The sequence below is a fragment of the Tiliqua scincoides genome, chromosome 12, assembly GCF_035046505.1.
Source record: "Tiliqua scincoides isolate rTilSci1 chromosome 12, rTilSci1.hap2, whole genome shotgun sequence".
Classification (NCBI taxonomy): domain Eukaryota; kingdom Metazoa; phylum Chordata; class Lepidosauria; order Squamata; family Scincidae; genus Tiliqua; species Tiliqua scincoides.
Window position 1 is genome coordinate 2323913 of NC_089832.1, and position 25277 is coordinate 2349189.

A 25277-nucleotide genomic window follows, 5' to 3' on the forward strand; every position below is an offset into this window, starting at 1 on the left:
GGGTACTTGCCAAGACCTTTAGGGATACTCAAAAAAGAATTGAATAATAGCAGGGGAAAAAGAAGGTCTGCATAAGAATGCCTTGTGGGGCTGGCAAGGAAGGCAGCTAGTTGGCTGTGAAAGCCCCACCAACTGCTAATTTTCGCAGCCATATTGGATCAGTACACAATCTGATGACCAAAGCTGTTGGTGGGGCTTTATGGGAATTGGTGGGATCCAACTATGTCGGATCAATAGTTGAAAATATACGAATTTGAAGTAACAGGAATATATTAATTACAAACATTTTGCTAATATGAGGGGTGCCATTTATGGAAATGGGCTGCCAAGGGGTATACCAGTGAAAAACTTTGGGAACTGCACCTCTGGGAGAATTTTCTTCTGCAGGCAGGGGGTTGGACTAGATGACCTTGCAGGGCCCCTTCCAGCTCTTGTGATTCTATGAATCACTTATAATAAGCTGAAGATAAACTAAGTGTTGTTTGGTCCTCTGTGTCTTATTGAGTTTTTGCTGATTTAGGATGGGGTTTGTTTTTTAAGAGAGGTTGTTTTTTTTTAATGTGTTCATCTGCACGTGGCCAAAAATTCAGTCTAATTTGTAACTTGTAAAACAATCAAGACTGCCATCCTTTCCATACGTACCTGAGAGTAAGCCCTGTTGACTATAATGGGACTTACTTCTGAGTAAGTAGGGCATAGGATACGGCCCTTATTCCTCCAAGTACAGCAGTCTGAGGCTACGGCCGCTGTTTCTTTGACCACAGCAAGTTTTTGATGATGAAGATGATGATGATGATCAGTGGTGTGAAACTTTGTTTTGCCTGATAATGATGCCTCCAAACCCGAATTTTTTTTTTCCTTTCTGAACACTTTTTCAAAGCAAAAATAAAAATATAGCATGTGTAAATGTTGGTGGTGTTGGGAAATACTCTATTTTTTCTTATAAAGTGCTTTGCTGATTAAGGACTTCTTTTCCTTCTTCTTTTTGTGTGCGCTGATCCTTTGTTTTTTTCTGGGAGAAAAACCTCCAGAGACCCCTAATCGACTTTTTTGTTGTTGTTTTGTTTTTTAGGGGGTGTGTGTTTTGGGCCCCCCCCCCAAAAAAAAATAAAACTGAAGTGAATAAAGCTGCAGTGCTTTGCCTGGGAGTAAGCCCCAGAAGGCAGAAGGAGACTCACAGCCCCATCCTATCCACACTTTCCTGGGAGTAAGCCCCATTGACGCTAATGGGACTTACTTCCGAGTAGATATGCTGTTACTTCTGAGTAAACATACCTAGGATTGCGCTGCTAATTAAAAAACTCTTAAAGTTGGATAAAACGTAAGTAATGATTGGAGATGAATCCCCCTGCAGAGCGAGGCTGCAATGAGCGCGTCAGCACGCGCGCAGGGCGCTCTGCACGTGCTCAGAGGCGCCCTCGCCCCGCCCTCCGCTCTCCCGTCCCTGCCCGGCGGGGCGGGGCGCCGCGGCAGCCTTTCCCGTCTGTGCCGGCCCCCGCGCCCCAGCCGAGCCCAGCCGAGCGGCGGAGAGTCCTCATGGCAGCCGCCGGGCTGCTCGCCCTCCTGCTGGCCCTGCCCGGGGCTCCCAGCCCAGGTGAGGGGCGCCGCGTGGTGGGGGTGGGCGCAGCTGGGCTGTCCCCTGCGCGGGGGCAGAGAACTGGGGCGGCGAGAGAACGAACTGGGCAGGCTGCCGCGCGCACGGGCGAGCCTGGGGCTGCCTCGCTCTGTTTGTTAGACCCAGTGGCGTAGCTAGAGGGGGGCAAAGTCCGAAGTTTCGCAGGGAGCCTCGGGGACGCTCCCCTTCGGAGCCATTCCAGGCAGGGGGAGCAAAACAGGCGAGTGCCTGGAATGCTTCCAGAGGGAAGCGTCCCCTTGCGCGCCGCGGTGAGGCTCCCTGCAAAACTTAGTACCTTGCCCCCCCTTCTAGCTACGCCACTGGTTGGACCGATAGAGAGGCTGGGGGATGCGATCGTCCACCAGGTCTGAGTGTTCACTTAGGAGGGAACCTGTAAGAGGACCTTCAGTTGTCCCACTGGTGGCTCTCAGATACTCTTAGTTGTAGCAGCTCTTAGTAGAGCTCTAAGCAGCTCTTAGCAAGGGAAGAGGAGCATTGGAGAGAGAGAGAGAGAGACTTTGGCCAAGTTGATGATCTTGTGCTTGAGCCAACAAATACGCTGCGCTGAGGAGAGAAGAATTCGGTGAGCACTTGAGATCCTCAGAGCAGCAGGAGGAGGAGATGTTGAACTTCCTTCCTCCAGGCAGCGGTCAAGGAGGGAGTCCTCTGCTTGTTTCCTTTCTGAAACCCCTTGGTAGGCTTCCCGCAAGAGGCTTTTACTGCCACCAACCTGTCTGTGTTTACTCAGAAGCAAGATGCACAGAGCTCAGTCTGCTGTGGTTGGTCTGTGGAACTCCTTGCCACAGGATGTGGTGACGGCATCTGGCCTGGACGCCTTTAAAAGGGGATTGGACAAGTTTCTGGAGGAAAAATCCATTATGGGGTACAAGCCATGATGTGTATGCGCAACCTCCTGATTTTAGAAATGGGCTATGTCAGAATGCCAGATGCAAGGGAGGGCACCAGGATGAGGTCTCTTGTTATCTGGTGTGCTCCTTGGGGCATTTGGTGGGCCGCTGTGAGATTCAGGAAGCTGGACTAGATGGGCCTATGGCCTGATCCAGTGGGGCTGTTCTTATGTTCTTAACTACAATTCCCAGGAAGCCTTGCAGGTCTCTTGTTACCTGGTGTGCTCCCTGGGGCATTTGGTGGGCTGCTGTGAGATTCAGGAAGCTGGACTAGATGGGCCTATGGCCTGATCCAGTGGGGCTGTTCTTATGTTCTTAACTACAATTCCCAGGAAGCCTTGCAGGTCTCTTGTTACCTGGTGTGCTCCCTGGGGCATTTGGTGGGCTGCTGTGAGATTCAGGAAGCTGGACTAGATGGGCCTATGGCCTGATCCAGTGGGGCTGTTCTTATGTTCTTAACTACAATTCCCAGGAAGCCTTGCAGGTCTCTTGTTACCTGGTGTGCTCCCTGGGGCATTTGGTGGGCTGCTGTGAGATTCAGGAAGCTGGACTAGATGGGCCCATGGCCTGATCCAGTGGGGCTGTTCTTATGTTCTTAGTTACGTGTTCTACCTTGGTAACCTGCGATCAATCCATCTGTCAGGCTTTTGTAGCCTTCGATCAATCCACCTGTCAATCAATCCACCTGTCAATCAATCCACCTCCTCCTGGGCAGGAGGTCTGGTCTAGAGGGTAGAGCCTCCATTTGCCTGAAGATTAACATCCACAAGGTTGCCAGTTCGAGGCCACCGGCACCGTGCGACCTTGAAGCAGCTGGCAAGCTGCAGCTGAGCTGTTCCATCTGCTCGGAGCGTGGGAGGATGGAGGCCAGAATGTTAAACCAGATCGGAGTGTAACACCTTGAATGTAGTGGTTCTTGAAAGATAGAACCTTCTTTCAATTTGTAAAAATCCCTGCGTGGATTTAATAAGCCTGCCTATGTAAACCGCCTTGAATAAAGTCTTGAATAAAGACCAAGAAAGGCGGTATATAAATACTGTATATTATATTATTATTATTATTAATCAACTGTCCAGGTATAGAGAGTTCCAGTTCTGCTGTGCATCAGAGCTGACCAGGTGGCCCCAGGCCAAGTCAGTCTCTCTCTAAACAATGGCTCTGGTGATTTGAGAAGGGGGACTTGTACATGTCACTTTGAGTTCTTTGGAGGAAGGAGAATTGGACACACAAGGTCATTATGAGCCAAAGGCTATCCAGTTTTCCAGCATTGTTGCAGGCCCTGTGTTGTGTCCTGCAGTAGGGGGGCAGTCATGGAGGCATCCCCAGGTAAAGGAATGTTTGTTTCCATTCCTCAGGACTGCACCAGCATTGGAAAGGTGGATAGGATTGGGCCCTATGTTAATAATGAGTGTCCTGTAATAGGACTTGGTGTGTTCTCTCCACCTAGTGAGACCCAGACCAGGAACTTGCTGATTTGTAGCTCAGCCTTCTGGTCTGTTTGGCCCTCGCTGTGGTGCTTGCAGCTTCCAACAGTGACCAGTGAGATGCATGTGGCAAAACCCACAAGCAGAACACAGGGGCAAGAGCTCTCCCTCCCCCACCAACATCACCAGCAGTGGGTGCACTAACTTATCCTGCTTCTGAACATGGAGATTCCAACAAGCCATTGAAAGGCTGATACTCCAGGAAAGGCTGTCCTCTTTTAACTACCCATCTGGGGTAGTGGCCATCATTGCAGGGAGGAAGTGGCCAGCTTGATAGGTCAGTCAAAGAAACTCCCATGTGTCTTATGTGAGAGTACAAGCTGTGCATCTGTTCTGCCAAATCCCAATCCACTGGGCCTTGTGCCCACTTAAGGCTGATTAGTTTCCCTTGTTAAACTCACAAGTGCAGCAAGCAAAAGTCAGAGTCCAGTTCCTGTCCACAGATTCCAAGTAAAGGAGTCCAATCAATGAGAGTTGCCAAATCAGAGTCCAGAGCCAATAAGCTGAGTTACAGTCCTAGGTCAGGTTCCAGGTAAGTCAGTCTAATTAGTCAGGGTATCCAAGTCAAAGTCCAGAAGTCAATATGCCAAGGTCAGATTCCAAAGTCCGTAAGCCAAGTCAGTCTCCTCTCCAACCTGCACTCCTCCTACAATCCACACCACTAGTTCCTTCAGGTGCTGTTTATATGTTCCCAGGTTCACTTTAACCTCTAGTGGCTGCAGGTGTGCAGCACACCTCCAGCTACCACCTGGGCTTTAACCCTGCATTTACTTAGAGCAAGGGGCACTGTGGACACCACACCCTGTCTCCTCGGTAATATCTTCTGCAATTCCTATACAGCATCTGAATCTCTTCTGTTGTATATGTCTCTTTTGTGTGTGTCTGTGTGAGTGTGTACCAGATAGAGCAGGGGTCCCCAAACCCCGGCCCTGGGGCCACATGCGGCCCTCAAGGCCTCTCTATGTGGCCCTCGGGGAGCCCCTAGTCTCCAATGAGTCTCTGGCCCTCCGGAGATTTGTTGGAGCCCACACTGGCCCAACGCAACTGCTCGCAGCGTGAGGGCAACTGTTTGGCCTCTTGAGTGAGCTGTGGGATGAGGGCTCCCTCCACTGCTTGTTGTTTCACGTCTGTGATGCAGTAGCAGCAGCAAAGGAAAGGCCAGCCTTGCTTTGTGCAAGGCCTTTTATAGGCCTTGAGCTATTGCAAGACCTTCATTCATTCATATAAGTTCATCTTTAATATATTCATTTATGTAAATTTATTCAAATTTGAAATGTAAATTAATCCCCCCCCCCCCGAAACAGTGTCAGAGAGATGATGTGGCCCTCCTGCCAAAAACTTTGGACACCCCTGAGATAGAGTGAGCCTGTATCAGGATGGGGTGGGGGCAGATGGTCTGTCTACTGCAGGTGTCTTGTCCACCTAAAACCCAGTTGACCCTAAAAAGTATAACCCTTTGTGGCCTGTTTGTAGTGAGCGATTTTCAACCTCTTTCATCTCATGGCGCATTGACAAGGTCCTAAAATTGTCAAGGCACACCATCAGGCTCTTGAAAATTGACAAGGCACACTGTGCTGCTCCTGGGGGGCTCACACCCCCCCCATGGCCCAATTAATAAATCATCCTTCCCTGAAACTGCTGCAGCACACCTCAGATCATTTGTGGCTGGTTAAAAATCAGTGGTGTAAACTGATATCTGTTGCGTTTGGCATCAGAAGAGCAAACTTGGTGATCTGCGGGGTCCGATGCTGTGGGCTTGATGGAATTCCAGTCACACGTTTGTGTCGGCTTCTTTATTGACTTGTGGGACCTGCTGACGGTGATCTGAATATCCTTAGGAGCGATGCAAATGGGTTTGTCATGGGAGAGTTGAGGTGGATTTCTGAGGTGGAATGGGGAGGAGGTTTCACATGATCATGGAGGTAAACAAGCCCCACTTATCGCCTGAATGATCTGCTCTGCAGGATGGATGAGCGCATCTCTCTCACTGGGTCTGACGTGTAGTAAATAAGCTGGAGAGATTCCGTACCCAGCATCTCTGAATTGCACTGTAGAACCTGTGGCATTAAGGAACACTTGTGTTACAGTTGCGTAAGAGGAACCTGAAACAAAAATTGCTGAACCTCCCCTGATGTCCCCCTGTATTTGTCAAAGCCATAAACTGCTAATTTCCCCCGCTGCATGTTGTGCAGTTCTTGGATTTTTGACCCAAGAGAAATTCCTCCATCGGACTCCCTGCCCCATCAGGCACACATTCCAGCTCTCTTTCTCTCTCTCATACCTTTTATAAATAACAATTCTTAGGGTCACATACAGACAAGCGTGTAGGATGCGCCTGATGGGGCATTGTGGCGGTCCTTGGATTTATTTCCAGCAAGAGATGCTCTTGGACCAGAGGATGCTCTTGGAACGCGCCTCAAACGCTGCTCAGCCTTGACTGGAAATGCTGTTTGGGGCTGGTCCTTTGGCCTTCCACATGCAATGCAGGGGCTCCGACACTCAGCTGTGGCCCCTAGAAAAGGTATTGGGGTGTCAGAGCAAGGTGTGGTGGGCTCAGCGTCTTTCACCTCTTAGCAACATGTAAATCCATAAAGGTGAATGGGAGAGGCCAATTAACGTGACTTCCCTGCCGTGATGTCTGCTTTGGGGGCAGAGTCGTCCTCTCGCCTGCCTTGCAAACCCTTCGCATTGCAGCTCTTTCCCCTTGTGCTATTGATTGTGAAAGAGAACAACATTCCTGCGGCTTCCTTGTTTTTGGAGACTTGGATTTAGCTTGAGCCTGCACGTGTGCAGATGTGGGGCCATGCGCCTCTGTGCTGGGCTGTGTGCATCATTTCTGTATCATCTCCATAGTGATGTGTGGTTGCCAGGTGTTTTGTTTGCTGCTGCGGGCTCTGCTGGGAGCCAGCTGTTGTGTCCATGCTGGGCCATCCCCTGGAGAGCTTCTGCCTGTCAGTCTCCTCGCTTTGGGACTTCCCAGAGGCAACTGGAGGCCTTCTGTGGGAAACAGGATACAGGACAATACGGGCCTTTAGCGTGATTCAGCAGGGCTTCTCCTAAGTTTGTTCCTAGTTTTTGTGGTGCGATGCACTCCTCAACCCCTTGGCGTCAGAGGATGCCCTGTTCTTGCTCTGACCAAAGGCTTGAGCAGGCAGCTGTTGTGAACAGGCTGACTCACAGAGGGTGATCTTCTTCTTGCTGGTTCTAGGTCTGGAATTTTTTTAGAGAGATGCATGGAATTGCATTAACCCCCTGCAGATCAATACCAGCTTTACCCTCTGACCACTGCGAAACAACAAGGAATTAAGGCTGAAATTCTGTGCAGGTTGACCTGGGAGTAAATTCCCAAGTCCATGAACGTGAAACTGAACCCAGTGCAACTTGCTTATGTTTGGGGAGCGCATTGCAGAAAGTGAGATTAGAGACCACACAGAACTGAGATGACTTGGACTTAGAGGGCGCAGCTTTTATGCATATTGCTCCATAGCACATCTCCGGCTTTCTCAGTACGCATGAAGCGCCTCTCAGCAAGAACAGTACGGCGGAATCCGGACTTAACTCAAGAGCATGATGTGTCCCTGCTGCCATTAAGAACCACAACATCGCTACAGCTTCCAGGTGTACAACGGGCATTTTTGAGCTGCTGGTCTTCCATTTGCTCGATGCTCGGCTTCGTCAGTTCATTCCCAGTTCCATGAGGCAGCAGCTTTCTTGAGGCTGACCAAGAACCAGACCCTGATCCTTGACTGTACAGCTGCCTAAGGCAGAATCTCTGCCCCCCCCATACCCCTCCTTTTGCTCCTCTCGGGTTTGGGACAGTGATCCCCTGGAGTTAACATTTGCAAACCTGTAAGCACTGCAGACTTTCAAGCCCATGTACTGTGTTAGAGGCACTAGATGAGTGCCACACATTATTATTATTGTTATTATTATTGTTGTTGTTGTTATTATTATTATTATTATTATTATTATTATTATTATTATTATTATTAACAGTATTTATATACCGCTTTTCAACTAAAAGTTCACAAAGCGGTTTACAGAGAAAAATCAACTAACTCATGGCTCCCTGTCCCAAAAGGGCTCACATTCTAAAAAGATGCCAAAGAACAGCAGACAACCACTAGAAAAGGCACTGCTGGGGTGAGGCGGGCCAGTTACTCTCCCCCTGCTAAAAAGAGGAGCACCCACTTGAAAAAGTGCCTCTTACCCAATTAGCAGGGGTCTATGGCAGCAGTCTTCCGAGGGTGGCACATGCCTGGCTGCTGCCCAGTTTGCACTGCTTGTTACTTAAGGATAGGGCTGCCCTTGGGTCGCACCTTCATGAAGTTGGCACTGAGCGTCAGATGCCCCCGTGCCAGCCATCCTGGCTGCCACATGGATGCAGCTCTCGAGGACAGTGACTTATTTTACAAAGGCCAGGATATGATGTTTTACGCCATCCTCCTCCTTCACTTTTCACAGGTGCCCGGTGGACCCTGCCTCCTCCGTCGAACGTGCGGCATTCCGTAGACGTCAGACACTGCCAGTTGACCGTGCGCTGGGATCCTCCAAAGCCTGGGATCAATCACACCTGCGCGCTGTCATATGAGACTGTAGTGTGGACCGATGGAAAAGATGACAATTCAAGGGTGAGCTCTGTGGCGCTTTGCGTTGTGAGAGGAGGCAGGCTCTGAAACATGGGTGTAGGAATGGTGTTGAGAACGAAGCTTTTGGGGTTTGAAAAGCAGCCGTTGCCTGGCTCCATCATCCCAGCTCTATTCCCTCTGATTCTCTGTCAGTTTTATGAAATTACAGCTTTCTGCAGGGATGAAAACCCTGACTGGTGGAATCCAGAAATCCGATCTTGTGGAACTGATGCTGGTGTAACACTCCCTCCAAAGTCATACACCAGAGACATACCTTGAAGACCCAAGACCCAGGGCAGTGAAGTCATTACATTACTCCCAAAGGAGGAGGTGCTGGTGGCTTCCTGCCCCTTCTCCTGTGAAGTCTCTGCTTTGAAGGGTTGTGGCGCTGCCAGTGCTTTCTCTTCTGGAGAGAACCTGGAAGTGACTGCCTTGAGCCACTTACAGTTCTCCTGGAGGAGGGACACTTGGTCTGGTGGCTTCATGCTGCCCTTTCCTTTTCTTGTGGAGGCACCCCCTTGAAAGTGCAACACTTGAAAGGGACGCCACTGAGCAGAAGGAACAGGAGTGTGAAGCCACCGTAATGAGCGCCCCTTCCTCCTGGGCAAGGCAGGGCAAAGCAGTCATATGCCCCTCCTTGATGTAGCTCCCGGGGCAGGTGCCCCTCAAGCTCAGCCCTTGTTACACCTCTGTGTGTGGCATCAAATCCTGAGTCCTTATGGGCTGGAGTGAGTGTTGCTGCCTCCTGGTCATGGAATGTTAGGTTGTCACCTGATGAATTAATCACACTAAACCCCACTTTTCAGCCGATTACTTCTAGGATGTCTTTCCATTAAAACCCACAAATGGCATTGTCTGCTAGGGTTATATGGAGTTCCTCTTGGTTCCTCTCCTCTGGGCCCCGGCAGTTGGGGGTGTGCGGTCCAAATTCCAAGCTGTTCCCTCCAGGGGGAGAGGGCAGAAAGAGTGGCAGGAGGGCTCACAGCTGACTGATTCTCTGGTACTCTGGCCTGTATAGTCGAACCGCTGTGGAGTTGCTGGAATCATAGACTGTTAGACTTAGAAGTGTCATGGAGGTCATCTTGTCTAACTCCCTGCTCCATGTAGTTCAGCTACAGCAGAGAGAGAGAGAGAGAGAGAGAGAGAGAGAAATCTTATATATATATGTATATGTATATGTATATGCAGTGCTTTTTTGTAAAAGAAAAGATGCAGGAACTCACAACTTGTTAATCTTTTATTTATTTATTTATTTATTTATTTATTTATTTATTTATTTATTTATTTTTAAACCATTTTTTATTGGAGAAATAAAATTTTTTATGTGCTTCCCCCCTAAAGATGAACTTACTTCTGAGTAGACATGCATAGGATTGGGCTGTCAATCTCCACATCCCCTTCCCCCTAGCTGCTACTTCTACACATAGGGGAAAAATATTGTACAGGTGCACTTGTAGTGTGTAGTATGTAGTGTGGCACTACTTCGAGGAGAGGAAGCGGTGAATGGATTCCAAAAAATGGCTTACATGAGTTCCATGTAGTAAAATTACTCTAAGCAACTGTGGGAGTAAGAACAAAACAGGAATTCTTACACGAGAGGGGTCCTTAGGTGCACATAGAAACAGCTATGTTTGCAAACAAGCTATTAAATATGGTTTAATTCAGGTATCAGCATATTCTGTGTCTTTGGGAAGGCGCTTGGCATGCAATTGCATGTTCTCTCCTGCCCTGAGCAGCTGCTGTGCATTGCTGGAGAGGAGCTGCAAACGCTGGCTGGCGGAGGGCATGCTTGTGGGGGAAGGATGAGGAGGATCTCTGGCAAGGCTGGACAGCACATTGTTCACATGTAGAATCCCTTTTCACCTGCCCTTAGCATGTGAAAATGGGTGCAGATATATATCTCTGCCAGGATTAAGAGCCCAATCCTAGGTATGTCTACTCTGAAGTAAGTCTCGTTCTAGTCAATGGAGCTTACTCCCAGGAAAGTGCCTAGGATTGCAGCCTAAGAGCCCAATCCTATGCATGTCTACTCAGAAGTCCACTTTAGTGAATGGGGCTTACTGTGGATAGGATGGCAGCCTCAGGGCCCAATCCTGTGCCTGTCTACTCAGAAGTCAGTCCCATTAGAGGCAGTGGGGCTTCCTCCCAGGAAAGTGTGGAGAGGACTGCAGCCTCAGAGCCCCTCCTCTGCCTGTCTACTCAGAAGTCAGTCCCACTAGAGGCAGTGAGGCTTCCTCCCAGGAAAGTGTGGAGAGGACTGCAGCCTCAGAGCCCTTCCTCTGCCTGTCTACTCAGGCTGCAAGGCTATGACACTTTCCGGGGAGTAAGCCCCATTGAACACAATGGAACTTACTTCTGAGTAGACATGCATAGGCTTGGGCTCTCAGGCTGCAAGGCTATGCACCCTTTCCCAGGAGCAAGCCCCACTGAGCACAGTGAGACTTACTTCTGAGTAGACACGCCTAGGCTCATGCTGCAGATTGGCACCAGGGCTGCACCAGCCAGCTTCCTTCCCCTCCTCCTCCGCCAAGCCAGTACCTGGGCGTTCCGTGGGTGCCACAGCCCGTCTCCCTGGCTGGCTGGCTGTCCGTCCTCCTCCTCCTTGGAAGCTGCACAGGGAAGCAGAACGTGGGGGGAGGGGAGGCGGGCTGGGTTCAGGTGAGAACTTGGGGATGGGGCAGGAGGGGGTCATTGTGCAGTCAGGCAGGGGCCAGGCGCCCGCCCACCCAGCGCCCACCCAGCGAATGCCTCTGTTTTGCTCCCCCCCAATGCCTCCAAAGGGGAGGGGCCCCTGCAAAAAGGTGCCGGAACTCCATTCCCCCGCGTTCCATTAGAAAAAAAGCCCTGTGTATATGTATATGTATATTTATTTATTTATTTGTTTGTTTTGCAAGATTAGTTTAGAACTCGATAATTGTGGGAGGTTTTGAGATTAATACGGTTCTTCACCTTGACATCGCTAAACAGTTTTTCCTCTCCAACCTTAGGAATACGATGTAAAACGTTCCAGAAGTGTGACAGTGGACCTGGGTAAAGAAATTGTTTTCGGAGTAAGAACTGAATGCGATAAAATTGAGAATGTGCACGGAGACTTGTTTAATATTACTCTTCAACAGAAAGGTAAGTCTTCAGATACTGTGTGTATTCCCTGTATCTGCTTAAGAACATCAGAACAGCCCCACTGGATCAGGCCATAGGCCCATCCAGTCCAGCTTCCTGTATCTCACAGCAGCCCACCAAATGCCCCAGGGAGCACACCAGATAACAAGAGACCTGCAAGGCTTCCTGGGAATTGTAGTTAAGAACATAAGAACAGCCCCGCTGGATCAGGCCATAGGCCCATCCAGTCCAGCTTCCTGTATCTCACAGCGGCCCACCAAATGCCCCAGGGAGCACACCAGATAACAAGAGACCTGCAAGGCTTCCTGGGAATTGTAGTTAAGAACATAAGAACAGCCCCACTGGATCAGGTCAAAGGCCCATCTAGTCCAGCTTCCTGTATCTCACAGCGGCCCACCAAATGCCCCAGGGAGCACACCAGATAACAGCACACTCTTAGACATACCTACTCCGAAGTAAGTCCCATTGTGTTCAGTGGGGCTTACTTCCAGTAACGCGTACATAGAATCACAGCTTAAGAATAGTATTACTCAAAAATTAAGGAAATGTTTCCTAGAACCACGCATGTTGCCCAGTCTAGAAATCATGCATCCCAGAGCTTTGCTGCAGCCCCTTGGTAGGGAAATGTCACCCCAGACTGCTGAAGAAGCAGCCAACTAGGTGTTTCTCCTGCTCATATCCCACTGAAATAACCCCCTGTGGCTCAAAAACCTTCAGGCAGTGCCCAGACTCTAGTTTCCTGTGCCAAGGATATTTGAAGAGTCCCACCAGGTCAGGCCAGCCGTCAGCATTCTGCTTCCTATACTGGACAGCAGGTGTCCCTGAGAAGCCCACATGCACAGCATGAAAGGAAGTTGCCATTTCCTGTTGCTTTTCTCCTACAGAGAGTGTTCAGGGGTCCAGAAATGGGAGCGTTGACACTCCCATTTATCACACCTGCTACATCCTGCTCTCATTGTCCACTTGTGGTCCATCACTGGACCTCTTTCTGCCCCCACTCTCCTCCCGCCTTCCTAGAAAGAAAATTAATTTTGGAAGGGAAAGGTGTGGAGGTGAGTTTGATATGCTAATTTCTAATTACTTCAGTTTTAGTACTCTAAAGAACTAATTAAGTACTCTAGTACTAAGGAGTACTTTAGTACTACTTTAGTGCTCTAAAGCAGTGGTTCTCAAACTTTTTAGGGGCCCTGGAGTTGGCTGTCTGATTTATAAATGGCTGTAATGGTGATTGGGCAGCAGTGCTCCCCCCCCCGTAGCAGCTTGTTTAACCCTTGATGCACATAGCCTAACAAAAATTGGGTCACCTTAGGAGTGGACCTCAACAAGTGGGAAAACCTGGCCTCTGAGCGGCCCGCTTGGAGGCAGGCTGTGCAGCATGGCCTTTCCCAGTTTGAAGAGACACTTTGCCAACAGTCTGAGGCTAAGAGGCAAAGAAGGAAGGCCCATAGCCAGGCAGACAGACCAGGGACAGACTGCACTTGCTCCCAGTGTGGAAGTGATTGTCACTCCCGAATCGGCCTTTTCAGCCACACTAGACGCTGTGCCAGAACCACCTTTCAGAGCGCGATACCAGAGTCTTTTGAGACTGAAGGTTGCCAACTTCCTAACCCACTGGTGGGTCCTGGACTCACAGTTTCAGAACTGCTGCTCTAAAGTACTAATTAGTACTGTAAGTACTAATTTCATCAGTACGATCCCTGTCTTGCTTTCTGGCCTTTCCGCTGTGCTGCTCTGCAGACAGACCAAGCCCAAGGGCTCAGGGGTTCAGTGCTGGAAGGGGAGTGCTTGGGAAAAGACGTGCTTGCTGGCACGGGTGAAGGGAAGGAGCCCCACTTCTGATAGACTTACTCTGCAATCCTAGGTCTGCCAGGCACTGGGGCCATCAATATAAGCTGCATTTGGCATAATGAGCAGTACATCACGTGTTCGTGGAAGGCTGGAGTGAATGCGACACAGAACAGCTACAACTTGTTCTACGGGTTTGTACCTCAGAGTATTTGGGGGGGGGCATACCTTTTCCCGGCACAGCAGTACTATGATGCGTCCTTGTCCCGTGCTCTCTAGTTCTGCAATTCCATTGGGCTTCACAATGGAAAATATTTCATGTCCAGGAATAGCTGAGCTCCTCTCTTTACGCAGCAGAGTCGGTTGGGAGAATTCCTGGGCAAAGCCAAGTGTTTTCATCTCTTCTCTCCGCCTTTGTCTGCCAAGAGCAGTTCCGAAATAGGTACCTACCCCTGGAAGGAAGAAGAAGGAAGCTGGGCTGGTCTCCATGGAGCTCCCCCTTTGTTGTTGCAATTCACAGCCTGCCTTTTAGAGGGAGAGATTCAACTCTATTTTAGGACCTTCCGTGTTTACTTTTTCTTGAAATGTCCCTTGCCTGCTTGCTTCTGAGCAAGAAGGTAATATCCTTTCCCTTGCAGTCAAAGGAGCTTGCCTGGTGGCAGGTTTACTCCTCCAATGCCTCCAGGCAGCAAGGATCAAAATATCTGCAAGTCTAAAGAAGGATTTTACTATAGCATGGCCTGGGGGAGGGGGCAGCAGCATCTCCCAGGAGCTCAGGAGTTGTAACTCAATTCCACACGTTTTTTAATCAGGGCATAAGCAGGTTTTAAAACAGGTTTAAAAGCCTGTTCCTGTGTTACACCACCCCTAGCCACTCTCCTTTTTCCTCTCCCTGCTTCACAAACCTACTTGGAAGAACAGAGTGCACCTGCCATTGTGGGGGGGAGGGGCTTATCTCCAGGGCTCATAGCTGTTAAAATTAAGAGAAGGTTGCTCCATCCATGTCTCTGGGAGGGTGAAGGGGTGCCCTCTCTCCTTCCTCAGCAGCACTGTCCGTTGCCCCCTTGTACCATTTTGAGATGGCAACAAGGGGGGGGGAAGAGATGAGCACTCTTTCTCCACGTGCTCGATTTTCCCCCTTTCTTTAATGTTCACAGCCAAGGGCAGTGAAAGGCGGGAACAGATGGATGACGCCACCTGTTCCTCATGATGCAAGGTTGGGAGGAAGGGCTCATGCACCATGGGATACCTAGTTGAGGCCCCTGCCTGGCTCTGACCTGGGGGGGGGACACACCTACAGGCATTTGCCAGAAGTGCATTTGGTCAGCTATATTCAAGCACCGGTTTTCATACAGAAGGCAGCTGATGGGGTCCCTGGCAATTCCAGTGAAATGGTCGGGTCGTATGTGATAAGAAAGGTCTTTTTCTGCTCAAGACCCTGACCATCAGAGCAGACAGTACCAGGCTGGGTTGTCTGCAGGTCTGGCTCCAAAGACAGCAGCTTGAAACCTCCTCCTCCAGTTCAGCCCTGCTGCACCCTTGAACTTTGCCACCTGGTTCCTCTGTGGTTCTTGCGGCATTTCTGTGTGTGCCCTCTGCTGTTGTGGTATTAGACTGGACTTGTGTTTCCCCCCCAGGTATGTTGACCAGCCCGGAGTCCAGCAGTGCACAAATTTCAGTCGTGACAGAAATAACTTTCGATGCACCTTTAGTTACGCAAAGTCACAAGGGACCTCAATGCTCCGTATCGTATTTGAAGGCAATTCCGAAGATGTCCGACCCGTGTGCGTCAGTGGAAAAAGTAGGTGTGCTTGTTGGCTTGCGGTTTGTTCCTTGCCAAAAAGATTGTGCTGTGAGAACCTCCTGCCCACAAGAATAATAATCCCTAAAGCCCTTGTCAACAAAGGAGGTCATACAATATACCTAAAAGACGCTGAGACTCCAGGTGTGTTCAGTGGAAAGGAATTCCATAACTGGGGGATGGTGGGGGGGGCCAAGACTGCCTCCGACTACGCTTGCAGTCTTCACTCAGCACATGAATGGTGATCTGAGGAGGAGGGCTCCTTCTCCTCTCTCTGGAGGTCATGATGGCTTATGGCAGCATTTCCCAAACTGTGACACAGTGTGATGCTCCTTGTAGTGTCACAATGACCTTATTGGGAGCTGCAGAGGCCACTTCTGGGTCGTGCCAGGCAGGCAGCCTTCTCCATTGGCCTCTGCATGCCCCAGAACACACCACAGAAGTGACTGGAAGTTGCATAAACCAGAAGTCACTTCTGCAAGGCATTCTGGAGCAGTTTGTGAAGCTAAACGGGGCCAATAAAACAATCCCCACCCGTTTAGAGAACTGGCAAGGTTTGGCCTCCTCTCTGAAACCTGTCAAGCTCTGGGGAACAATTCTTCCCTTCCGTACCATATCCTGGTTGCACGTGAAACCCGGTGGAGCACATTAGAAACATGTTTTGACCTTATTATTTAAATTCTGCGTTTTAATGTTTAACTATGTTAATGTTGTGGGACTCTTGTTTTGGTTTTTGGTTTCAGAATTCCCAGTAAAACTGCATCCCCCATCGATAGTCAACATCTCAAAGGACAGCAACGGAGTATTTCTGAAATGGAGCAAACCGGCCGACAGGAAAAATTTGGTTTATGGGATTGAAATTAAAGACACTGCAACCAATTCTTTGGAAAACGATGTAAGTCCCCATTGTGTCTGACTTACAGTGACGCTGTAGGGGAGTCAGTGTGGGGTGCAAAGGATTGAGCTCTTCTTGCAGTTCTGAGAAGATGTTAAAGAGATCCATCTAGTTTGGCCTAAAGTGTTGTCTAGCCCAGTGGTTCCCAAACTGCGAGTCCCTGGCCCGCAGTAGGTCACGACTCAGTTTTTGGTGGTTTGCAAAACTGACAGGACAGATTAGGCCAGTGGTTCTCACACATTTAGCACCAGGACCCACTTTTTAGAATAAGAATCTGTCAGGACCCACCGGAAGTGATCTCATGACAGAAGTGACATCATCAAGTAGGAAAATTTTTAACAATCCTAGGCTGCAATCCTACCCACACTTACCCAGGAGTAAATCCTATGGACTATATTGTTAAAAGCATATACAGAGTAACCTGTTCAAAGTACAGGTCTATAACAGTTCCCCAAATGCAGACACGTACCATGGTAGCATCAAATCTAATATATTAAAATTATTGAAATGAATGGGGACCCACCTGAAATTGGCTCACTACCCACCTAGTGGGTTCCGACCCACAGTTTGAGAAACACTGATCTAAAAGGTAAAATATAACAAGTATAAAGTATTATATCCTTTTTACTTATATCCCTACTCTCTCTGTTCTGTACTTCAGATTACATAGTTCCAATCTCCGTCATGATTTTTTATACTTGTCATTGTCTCTAAACTTGTCTCTGTAATTAGGTTTGTTTCCACTGTTCTTATTCCTCAAATCCACAAATCATTAGCTCATTCGTATACAGAAAGTCAGTGAATGGTTTCCAATTTTCTACAAAAAATTACTGATTTTTCTTGACGTAAGGTCGTTCGTTTATCCATTTCTAAGCCCAAAAATTTATCCACCATTCTTCCACCAAGTGTACTTCTGTTGTCTTTCAGTGTTGCAGGAAAAATATTCTTGTTGCATTAGATGAAAACTCGTTTTCCATAGCATTTGAAGTTGGTTTTTTTCATTGGTCAGAACATTGCTCAGTTACAAAAGGTTGCTTGTTTGTTTCTTTCAGACAAGCGATGATCAGACCAGCAAATCTATCGGTCTCAAGCCTAATACACGGCACACGCTCCGGGTGAGAGTAAAGCCAAAAGAGAACAGTGAGTCCATCTGGAGTGACTGGAGCGAAGAGGCAATTTGGGGTGAGAACTTGCTTTATCTTCTCAAGAACCTCATATGGGTCACAGTTTCCATTTTGCAGAAGGAACTGGTGTTGACAGGTGATGATGATCTGAGCCAAAGCTCTCCAGTGCATGACATTTGCACATCACTGGACTTATTTACTTTATTTTTCACATTTTTAATACTGCCCTTCCTTCAAGGAACTGAGAGTGGTATGCATAGATGGCTGAGTGGGGATTTGAACCTGGCTCTTCCAGGTCAAAGTCCAACACCAGGAACGTGACACAATCCTGGCTGTCATTTGGAATGCTCCCAATTAAATGTAATGTGGAGAGAATTGAAACACACCAGCTTTCTCAGCTGCCTGGACAGGGTCCATAGATGTGTTTTCTGGACAGAACTCTCAGCTGCAGTCCCTGCAGTTCAGAAGGGGTTTCTGGTTGCAGATCTGGGCAGGATCCTGCTGGAGACTTCCTGTCAGCTAGAAATGACAACACTGTATGGGCTGGATGAACAGTGTAGGGCTGCTGTCATGTTCATTGTTTGTACTCGGGCCACTCAGAAACCAGAGCAAGGGAGTCTGCTTTTCCCAGAAGATGCCTCCATGACCAGTTTAGGAAACCAGCCACAGAGCCCACAGTAGTTTTCCTGAGCCAGACCTTGCTGCTGAGTGAACTTGGGGGAGGGAAGTCATCACATGGAGTTATGCCATTGGTTCATCTTACCCTATGTTATCTACTTCTGGTGGCTCTCCAGGGTAGCAAATAGGGGTCTCTTGCAGTCCTGTTACCTGCAATCCCTTAACTGGAGATGCTGCCATGGAGACCTTGGGCTGGGACCTTTAGAGAGCCTAGTAGGTGCTTTGTCCTGGAACTGTGGCTTTCTCAGCCTGATGCACCGGACTAGTCAGGACAATGGACCTTTAAGGGTGCTGAAATAATGTCTGGGAACCCTGCAGTTACAGGTATCCTGGCAATGCCCCAGAATTCCCCTTTTCCTTCCAAGCGTGGACTGGTTTTGAGACTGCTGGTGTGCCTTAACCTTCCATGCGTTGTGTTCAGTGAAGCTTGCACAGACCTGATCTTCAGCTGTTTTCCTTTCATTTCTGACACCAATAGAACAAAAGTATAATGACACAAGTCAGGCCTAATACCTGTTGGATCTTGCTTTTTCAGATGACAGAGAGACCAGTGACAACACTTTCAATATCCTCTTATATATTTTCATTCCGTTCTGTGTGGCTGTCCTGACCATCATTTTGTTGGTCTACCTGAAGAGGTAAGAGGCTGAGTTTGTTTGAGCCAAGTTATCTTATTGACACAAGGGTTTGAAGTTCCAATCCAGTTCAAGTTCTCCTTCCATGTTTTTATTCCAAGTTCTCATTTTAATGAATTATTTATTATTTACTTTATTCATACCCCACCTTTCTTCCCAAAGGGACCCAAGGTGGCTTACTACAACGATTAAAAACACAAATTAAAAACATAATTTAAAACAAGATAAAACATATTAACAAACAGACCTCTTGAAAACAGCAATCAGATAAAAGATTTTGGTTGGCAACCTTCAGTCTCAAAAGACTATGTTATAAGCCTACAGCACCCGGTATTCCCAGTGGTCTCCCATTCAAGTACTAACCAGGCCTGACCCTGCTTAGCTTCCGAGATCAGACAAGATTGGGCGTGTACAGGGTAACAGATAAAAGATTTTAAACACTTTAGAAGTGTCCTAGGTAGGTGATGTAATATCAGCAGATGCAGCCACAATATTATTTCTAACTGGAAAAGTAATCTATTTAAATGTATGGAAAATATCTTAAATACCAATATAAGATGTTTTTATGTTATCAACCAAAACAAACACCTCTTCTGAGTGCAGCAGGCCTATTTTCAAGAGTCGTTTTCCCTTCTGTTTAATCTTTCCAGAATGCTTGTAGAGTTTGGTGGACGTTTGTGCTGAAGGCTGAGAATTTTTAGAGATGCATCTATTAATCTCTCTTTGGGCTGCAGCATTTAGGGCCTAATCCTGCCCTCAGCTGGTCTGTGTGATGCAGTGTTGCCTCCACTGCATCCTGCAGGCTGGCTGGGATCCAGACAGTGGTGGAGAGCTAAGGACAAAGCAAAGGACATTTTTGCTTACCTCTCCTACACTGCCTGGGCCCCTATGGGCCTACTCGGGTGTGTCAACTGTTTTGCTGGCATAGATCTGAGTAACATTTTGGGGCATGTCTGGACCAGGAAGAGACATAGGATGTGGCAAAAGTTGCTGCCTCTGAGATCCACCCCTAGCCCAGAGATCGAGCAGGGCTTTTCCAATATTCTTTCACCGTAATATGCTATGGCTGTGTTTGTCGAGCACAGAGTTGGGGTTCTGGCAATTTTGTCTCGCTGCGGTCTTGTGTAAACAAGCTTCCCAGGAAGTTGTTGAAAGATTGTTGAGTCGGTTAAACCAGCTCTGTTAATGGCAGCTTCTCATTTTTTTTTCTTTTGAACCTTCCAAAGGATTAAGCTGCTGATTCTTCCAAAAATTCCAGACCCTGGACAGGTTTTGAAGAAAATGTTTGAAGATCAAAGTGAAGAGCTTCAAGTGAGTATCGGTCCATTGGGGTTCTCCCAGCCATGCAAAACCAGCCTCATGAGATGGCCACCTTCGAGAGAGCAAGACAGGGCCTTCTTGGTGTGGGTGCCCTGCCCAAGACCTCTCATTCTCTCAAGCTTTTTAGACTGTCTTTTGTTTTACTGTCTGTTGTATGATTTTATTTATCTCATTGTAGTTTCAGTATTGGTTGTGCTGCCCTGGAACATTTTATTTGAGGGTGAAGCCCCCCCCCCACAATTCTCCCCCCCCCCCACTATAAATGAGGCACATTCTTGGTTTATCCATTGCACAGCTTTGCAAAGGACAACTTGGGCTGCCTACAGATTTGCTTTTCTTACGTGGTGAGCCCCCTGTGGATCCTAGCCAGAGGCGTCACCGGGGGCAGGGGACAGGCTACTGCCTTCAGACTTTGTGGGCCTCTCAAAAAAATCTGGCTGGGCCACTGCGGAAGCAGGAGGCCGGGCTAAACAGACCTTTGCTCTGATCCTGCAAGGCTCCTCTGGCATTCTTGGTGTGTGGAGGGGACATCAGCTGAAAATGTTCAGCACATAGACTTTGCAAGAGGTGCATCGATGCCCATTTAGCAAGGCTCCCAGATCCGTATGTTTTTTGACACATTCTTTCCCTCTACAAATTATGGTCTTCACTGTAAACGTGTGGTGGACCAACAAGAACGTGTCCTTTAAACGCAGAAAGCAGCCCTAAGAAAGAGAACTGAACAAAGCCTTAAGTTCTTGCAAGAGACTTTCATTGCTGTTCTTTGTCCCTAGAAGCAGTCCACGTACGACCCGGTCAAGGATGAGCAGATTCATTCGTTGATGCTCCTGGAGCCCACAGGAAATGAGGTCTGAGGATGAGGGGCTGCCCTCTTGATGTTCCACGACATTTGAATGTAAGCTTCCTTTGGGGGCAGGACTGACGCTCCCAGCTGCTGGCGCATCCCTTGAAGATGCAGCATTGCACGTGGCGGCCCTTCCCTGACTTCTCTTTGCTGTAAGCATTGAGTGTGACTAGGCAGGCCAATGGAGCCCAGTGACTGAAATGGCCAGCCTCGCCTCATCAGCCTGTCTGTCATTCCCGTTGTGACGCTCGCTCATCATGTCCAAAAATGTGAGCACCCAGCTTTGTGTTAGCTTCTGTGAAGCAGAACCTTTGGAGGAGAACCGGTTTCCCTCTGTGTTTGCCGCTCAGCACCGGAAGACGTCGCAACAGACCTGGCAAGGCTTGACTTGGCATCTGTGGTTTCCCCTGCTTCGTTCAAGCAAGCCTCTCCAAGCAAGCCTGGAAATGACTGGAGTCTCTTATGGGATGGCCAAGAGTTGGCTAGGCTGGTGGTGCATACTTTCATTCCTTGGCTCAGAGTAGTGTGTTTTGTTCTTGGCATACTTGTGTGTGTGGGGGGGGGGGGTTGTCACAAGCACACATGCATAGACACTCTGATAAGGGTTGTACATATCCTTGTTGCGCATCAGCGATTGTTAGACGTAGGAGACATGCACAACTTCAAACCGTAGTGTTGGAAGAGGCCATGGGGGTGCGATGTAGTGGGCACAACCTCTGTTATTGCCAACACAACCTTGCAGGTCCCCACAAAGGAAGGTTGAATGGCTGCACAGTCCTGTCGATGAACTGAGCCTTCTGACTTGTGCGCTGCCAAAATTGCGCAAGAGGACTTCCAGCCATGTTCCCAGTTGACGCCTCGGGTGCACCTTTGTCTGTTGCAACAAACTGTCCAGCAGGACTGAGAACGTTTGGACGAAAGGTGTTTTCAGACGTTGCACGTTCCTGAATATGTATACTGTGTATATATTTTTCGCTTCAGATTTCTTTATTTTTTTAACATTGGAGACATGTAATTTGTATAAAGAATGAACAGATGTCTTTTTTTAAAATATAAAATCTTGTCAGTGTGTGAAAATATCCTTCACTTTTCTCAAGAGACTGAGAAGAGCCTAGTTTCTTATGTCTCTGATGGTTTGGAGGTTGCTTTCTGTTGTGTGTTCCACCTCTAACTCACAGTCAGGAACAGCACCATTCAGTCACAATTCACTCCAGAGCTACAAGATGAGTGTGTGTACTGTTCCTGTTTTACTCTTTGACTGGATAAGCTAGGTTTGCACTAAAGAGGTTGTCATAAGAACATAAGAACAGCCCCACTGGATCAGGCCATAGGCCCATCTAGTCCAGCTTCCTACATCTCACAGCGGCCCACCAAATGCCCCAGGGAGCACACCAGATAACAAGAGACCTGCAAGGCTTCCTGGGAATTGTAGTTAAGAACATCAGAACAGCCCCACTGGATCAGGCCATAGGCACATCTAGTCCAGCTTCCTGGATCTCACAGCGGCCCACCAAATGCCCCAGGGAGCACACCAGATAACGAGACCTCATCCTGGTGCCCTCCCTTACATCTGGCATTCTGACAGAGCCCATTTCTAAAATCAGGAGGTTGCACATGCACATCATGGCTTGTAACCCGTAATGGATTTTTCCTCCAGAAACTGTCATCACTCTCACTGTCAAAACTGGAGAGTATGCCTCAAGCTGGGAGAGAAGTTTCCCCTAGGTGAACATAGAGCTCCAGCCCCTTAAAACCCAGCAGTCCTGGAATGTGAGCGGTCTGGTAGATGAGGCAACCTGTTGCTCAAGGGTGAGCTGAAACCAGGCAGGTAAACCATAAAAATACAAAAAGTTTACTAAAAGTCTGAGCACCCAATCCTAGCCAATTTTCCAGTGCCATTGCAGCCGTGCCAATGGGGCATGCACTGCATCCTGTGGTGGGGAGGCAGTCACAGAAGCCTCCTTAAAGTATGGGAATATTTGTTCCCTTACCTTGGGGCTGCAGTGTGGCTACACTGAAGCTGGAAAATTGGATAGCATTGGGCCTTGAACCAGCAAAACAATGGAGGGGAAGGTGCAAGAGAGAGAAATAAGGAACTGATCACCTAGCAAAAATGGGGGGTAGGAGCCCCAAAGGGTGATGATAAAGATGTTAAAAGATAATAGGGGGGAAAACCCCTGGCATGACTAACTGGGCATGATTCCCCAAACTGGTGAGAAATGTTTTCTGTGTAGTAAGACGGCATAAATATTTACTATTATGCTTGGTAGTGCATGACGTTTCCAAGAGACCTTCCAAGCACATGTAGTGTGCTACAGCTGGCCAAGTCAGAGGTGATCCTGGTCTGCAAAGAGTAGTCAGGCTGTCCCAGGGGTGCACCACCCTGAACTAGTAGAGTGCATCATGTAGCATAAATATTGCTTGGGCAGCCAGTGGAAAATTTAGAAGCGATAGTGATAAGGTTTAAAGTTTCTAGTTTTCTTATTTAAAGGATTTGTATCCCGTCCACCTGCTGAGGCAGCTTACAATATGAAAATAGTGAATAGTTCAAACAGGAAATACAAAGCAAATCCTAGCAGACCACATAAAATAATAAAATAGCAGAAAACAGTATCCAATAATAAAATGGCATCATTGATCGTCGATAAAGAGAATCCCGAGCTAATAAAACTGTCTTAAGCTCAGTGTTATCATGTTATCTTCAGAGTAGCTGTTTAAGGCAGGCTTGCCCAAGTGGGGTGGATGGCTCCAGGCTGCCCAGTAAGCATTGTGACTGAACAGGGACATCCACCCAGGCCTCCCTTCTTCTAGTACAGGGGTGTCCAAAGTTTTTGGCAGGAGGGCCTCACGGTCTCGCTGACACTGTGTCGGGGGCCGGGGGGGAACTAATTTTAAGTTTAAAATTAGAATAAATTTACATAAGTTTACATAAATGAATATATTAAAGATGGAACTTATATGAATGAATGAAGGTCTTGCAGTAGCTCAAGGCCTATAAAAGGCCTTGCACAAAGCAAGGCTGGCCTTTCCTTTGCTGCTGCTACTGCATCACAATGTGAAACAACAAGCAGTGGAGGGAACCCTCATCCACAGCTCACGCGAGACCTCAAACAGTTGCCCTCGCACTGAGAGCAGTTGTGTCGGGCCAGTGTGGGCTCCAAAAAATCTCCAGAGGGCCAGAGGCTCATTGGAGACTGGGGGCTCCCTGAGGGCCGCATTGAGAGGCCTTGAGGGCCGCAAGTGGCCCCAGGGCTGGGGTTTGGGCACCCCTGTTCTAGTATAATATCCTGGACAGGGATGTTTGGTGGGTGGGAGGGCAGGTAAGGCAAAGCCTCCCCACCAAAGTGCAGCCACTGTGTCAGGTGTGCACAGCGCATGGGTTGTATGTGCTTCCACACTTCATGTGGTGGCAGTGGGGCGGAATCTGCCTCACCTGCCTCCCCACCCACTGGATATCCCTGGTCCTAGACCATGTTCCAGCGCAAGTTGGGTGTGCAGATGCAGCAGGCAGAGTCTCAAAAAAGACAAAAAAAAACCTACATCCTTGCCAAGAGGTGGCAACTTGTACAGTGCAGCTATTTTCCATACTGCCACTCCCAGCACAAAGGCTGACATCAGAACAAGCTCCTTTAAATAGCTCCATATCAGTTGGCTGGGCGCCTACATATTTCTGGGAACAGACGTGCTCGTTGTCAAGTGCCACATTAGCCAGCCTGAAATCAGCCGTGATTTCACGTCTCTGCTCAGCCAATTAATCTCCTTAAATCCTTTGCAGTCTACCACATATGGTAACAGGGTGGCTGGCTATGCACCAAATGACGGCAATGAGATAAACCAGAACGCGGGAACCCCCAAACAACAGATAAATTAGGAACATTGTTTGCCATTGTTCCGAGATCCCTCTGTGACGTTTCCCAGCTTGCCGCAAGAGCCTGAGTATTTCACCATGCCGTTTACGCTTTTAGGAATACTGCTCTTAATTCAAAAGACAGCTGGCGGTGCACTGCGTTTAAATTAACAGTGTGCAGGTGGGGGGGGGGATAATAAGAAATGAGCATTTTCAAAAACCCAGTTAAGCTCTGTGTACTAATCTTTTTTAACTAGCCTGTGCAAAAGAACCACAATATTGCACAAACTCTGTGCCTTTGACTGAATGATTAAACACATCATCTTCCTCTGGCCCTTATTTACCCTGAGAATTATCACACTTTTAACTTTCAGAAGCTGCTGTAACACCCTGAGCCCAAAGCAAAGGGGAACTTTTGCTGTGCAGGCATCAGCCAGCAGGGGGCAGGAGAGGCCCATGCAGAAAAACCTCTTCCTTCTCAAGCTACAGTGCTGAAGGAATTCTGGTGCATCAAAGTTATGCACAGATCAAGCTGTTTCATACCAAATATTTACTCTTGAAATAGATAAGCTGGCATTTTTGTGGCACCCCGG

At 48.3% G+C, this 25277-nt stretch overlaps 1 protein-coding gene across 1 annotated transcript; it reads left to right on the forward strand.

Moving 5' to 3' along the window:
• Positions 1-1338: 1338 nt before the first annotated feature.
• Positions 1339-21894, forward strand: LOC136663194 (interleukin-13 receptor subunit alpha-1-like). Its single transcript, XM_066640178.1, has 10 exons — positions 1339-1594; positions 8472-8638; positions 11623-11755; positions 13617-13734; positions 15178-15341; positions 16085-16236; positions 17289-17418; positions 18574-18676; positions 19900-19984; positions 20767-21894. Exons 1-10 carry the CDS (start codon positions 1339-1341, stop codon positions 20845-20847), a joined length of 1389 nt encoding a protein of 462 aa, XP_066496275.1. The 3' UTR covers positions 20848-21894.
• The last annotated feature ends 3383 nt before the right edge of the window (positions 21895-25277 follow it).

Coding starts and splice junctions, on each gene's coding strand:
- LOC136663194 (XM_066640178.1), top strand. CDS start 1,339: ATGAATCCCCCTGCAGAGCGAGGCTGCAATGAGCGCGTCAGCACGCGC. Junction 1,595..8,471: donor GCCCGGGGCTCCCAGCCCAG/GTGAGGGGCGCC, acceptor CACTTTTCACAG/GTGCCCGGTGGACCCTGCCT. Junction 16,237..17,288: donor CCAATTCTTTGGAAAACGAT/GTAAGTCCCCAT, acceptor TGTTTCTTTCAG/ACAAGCGATGATCAGACCAG.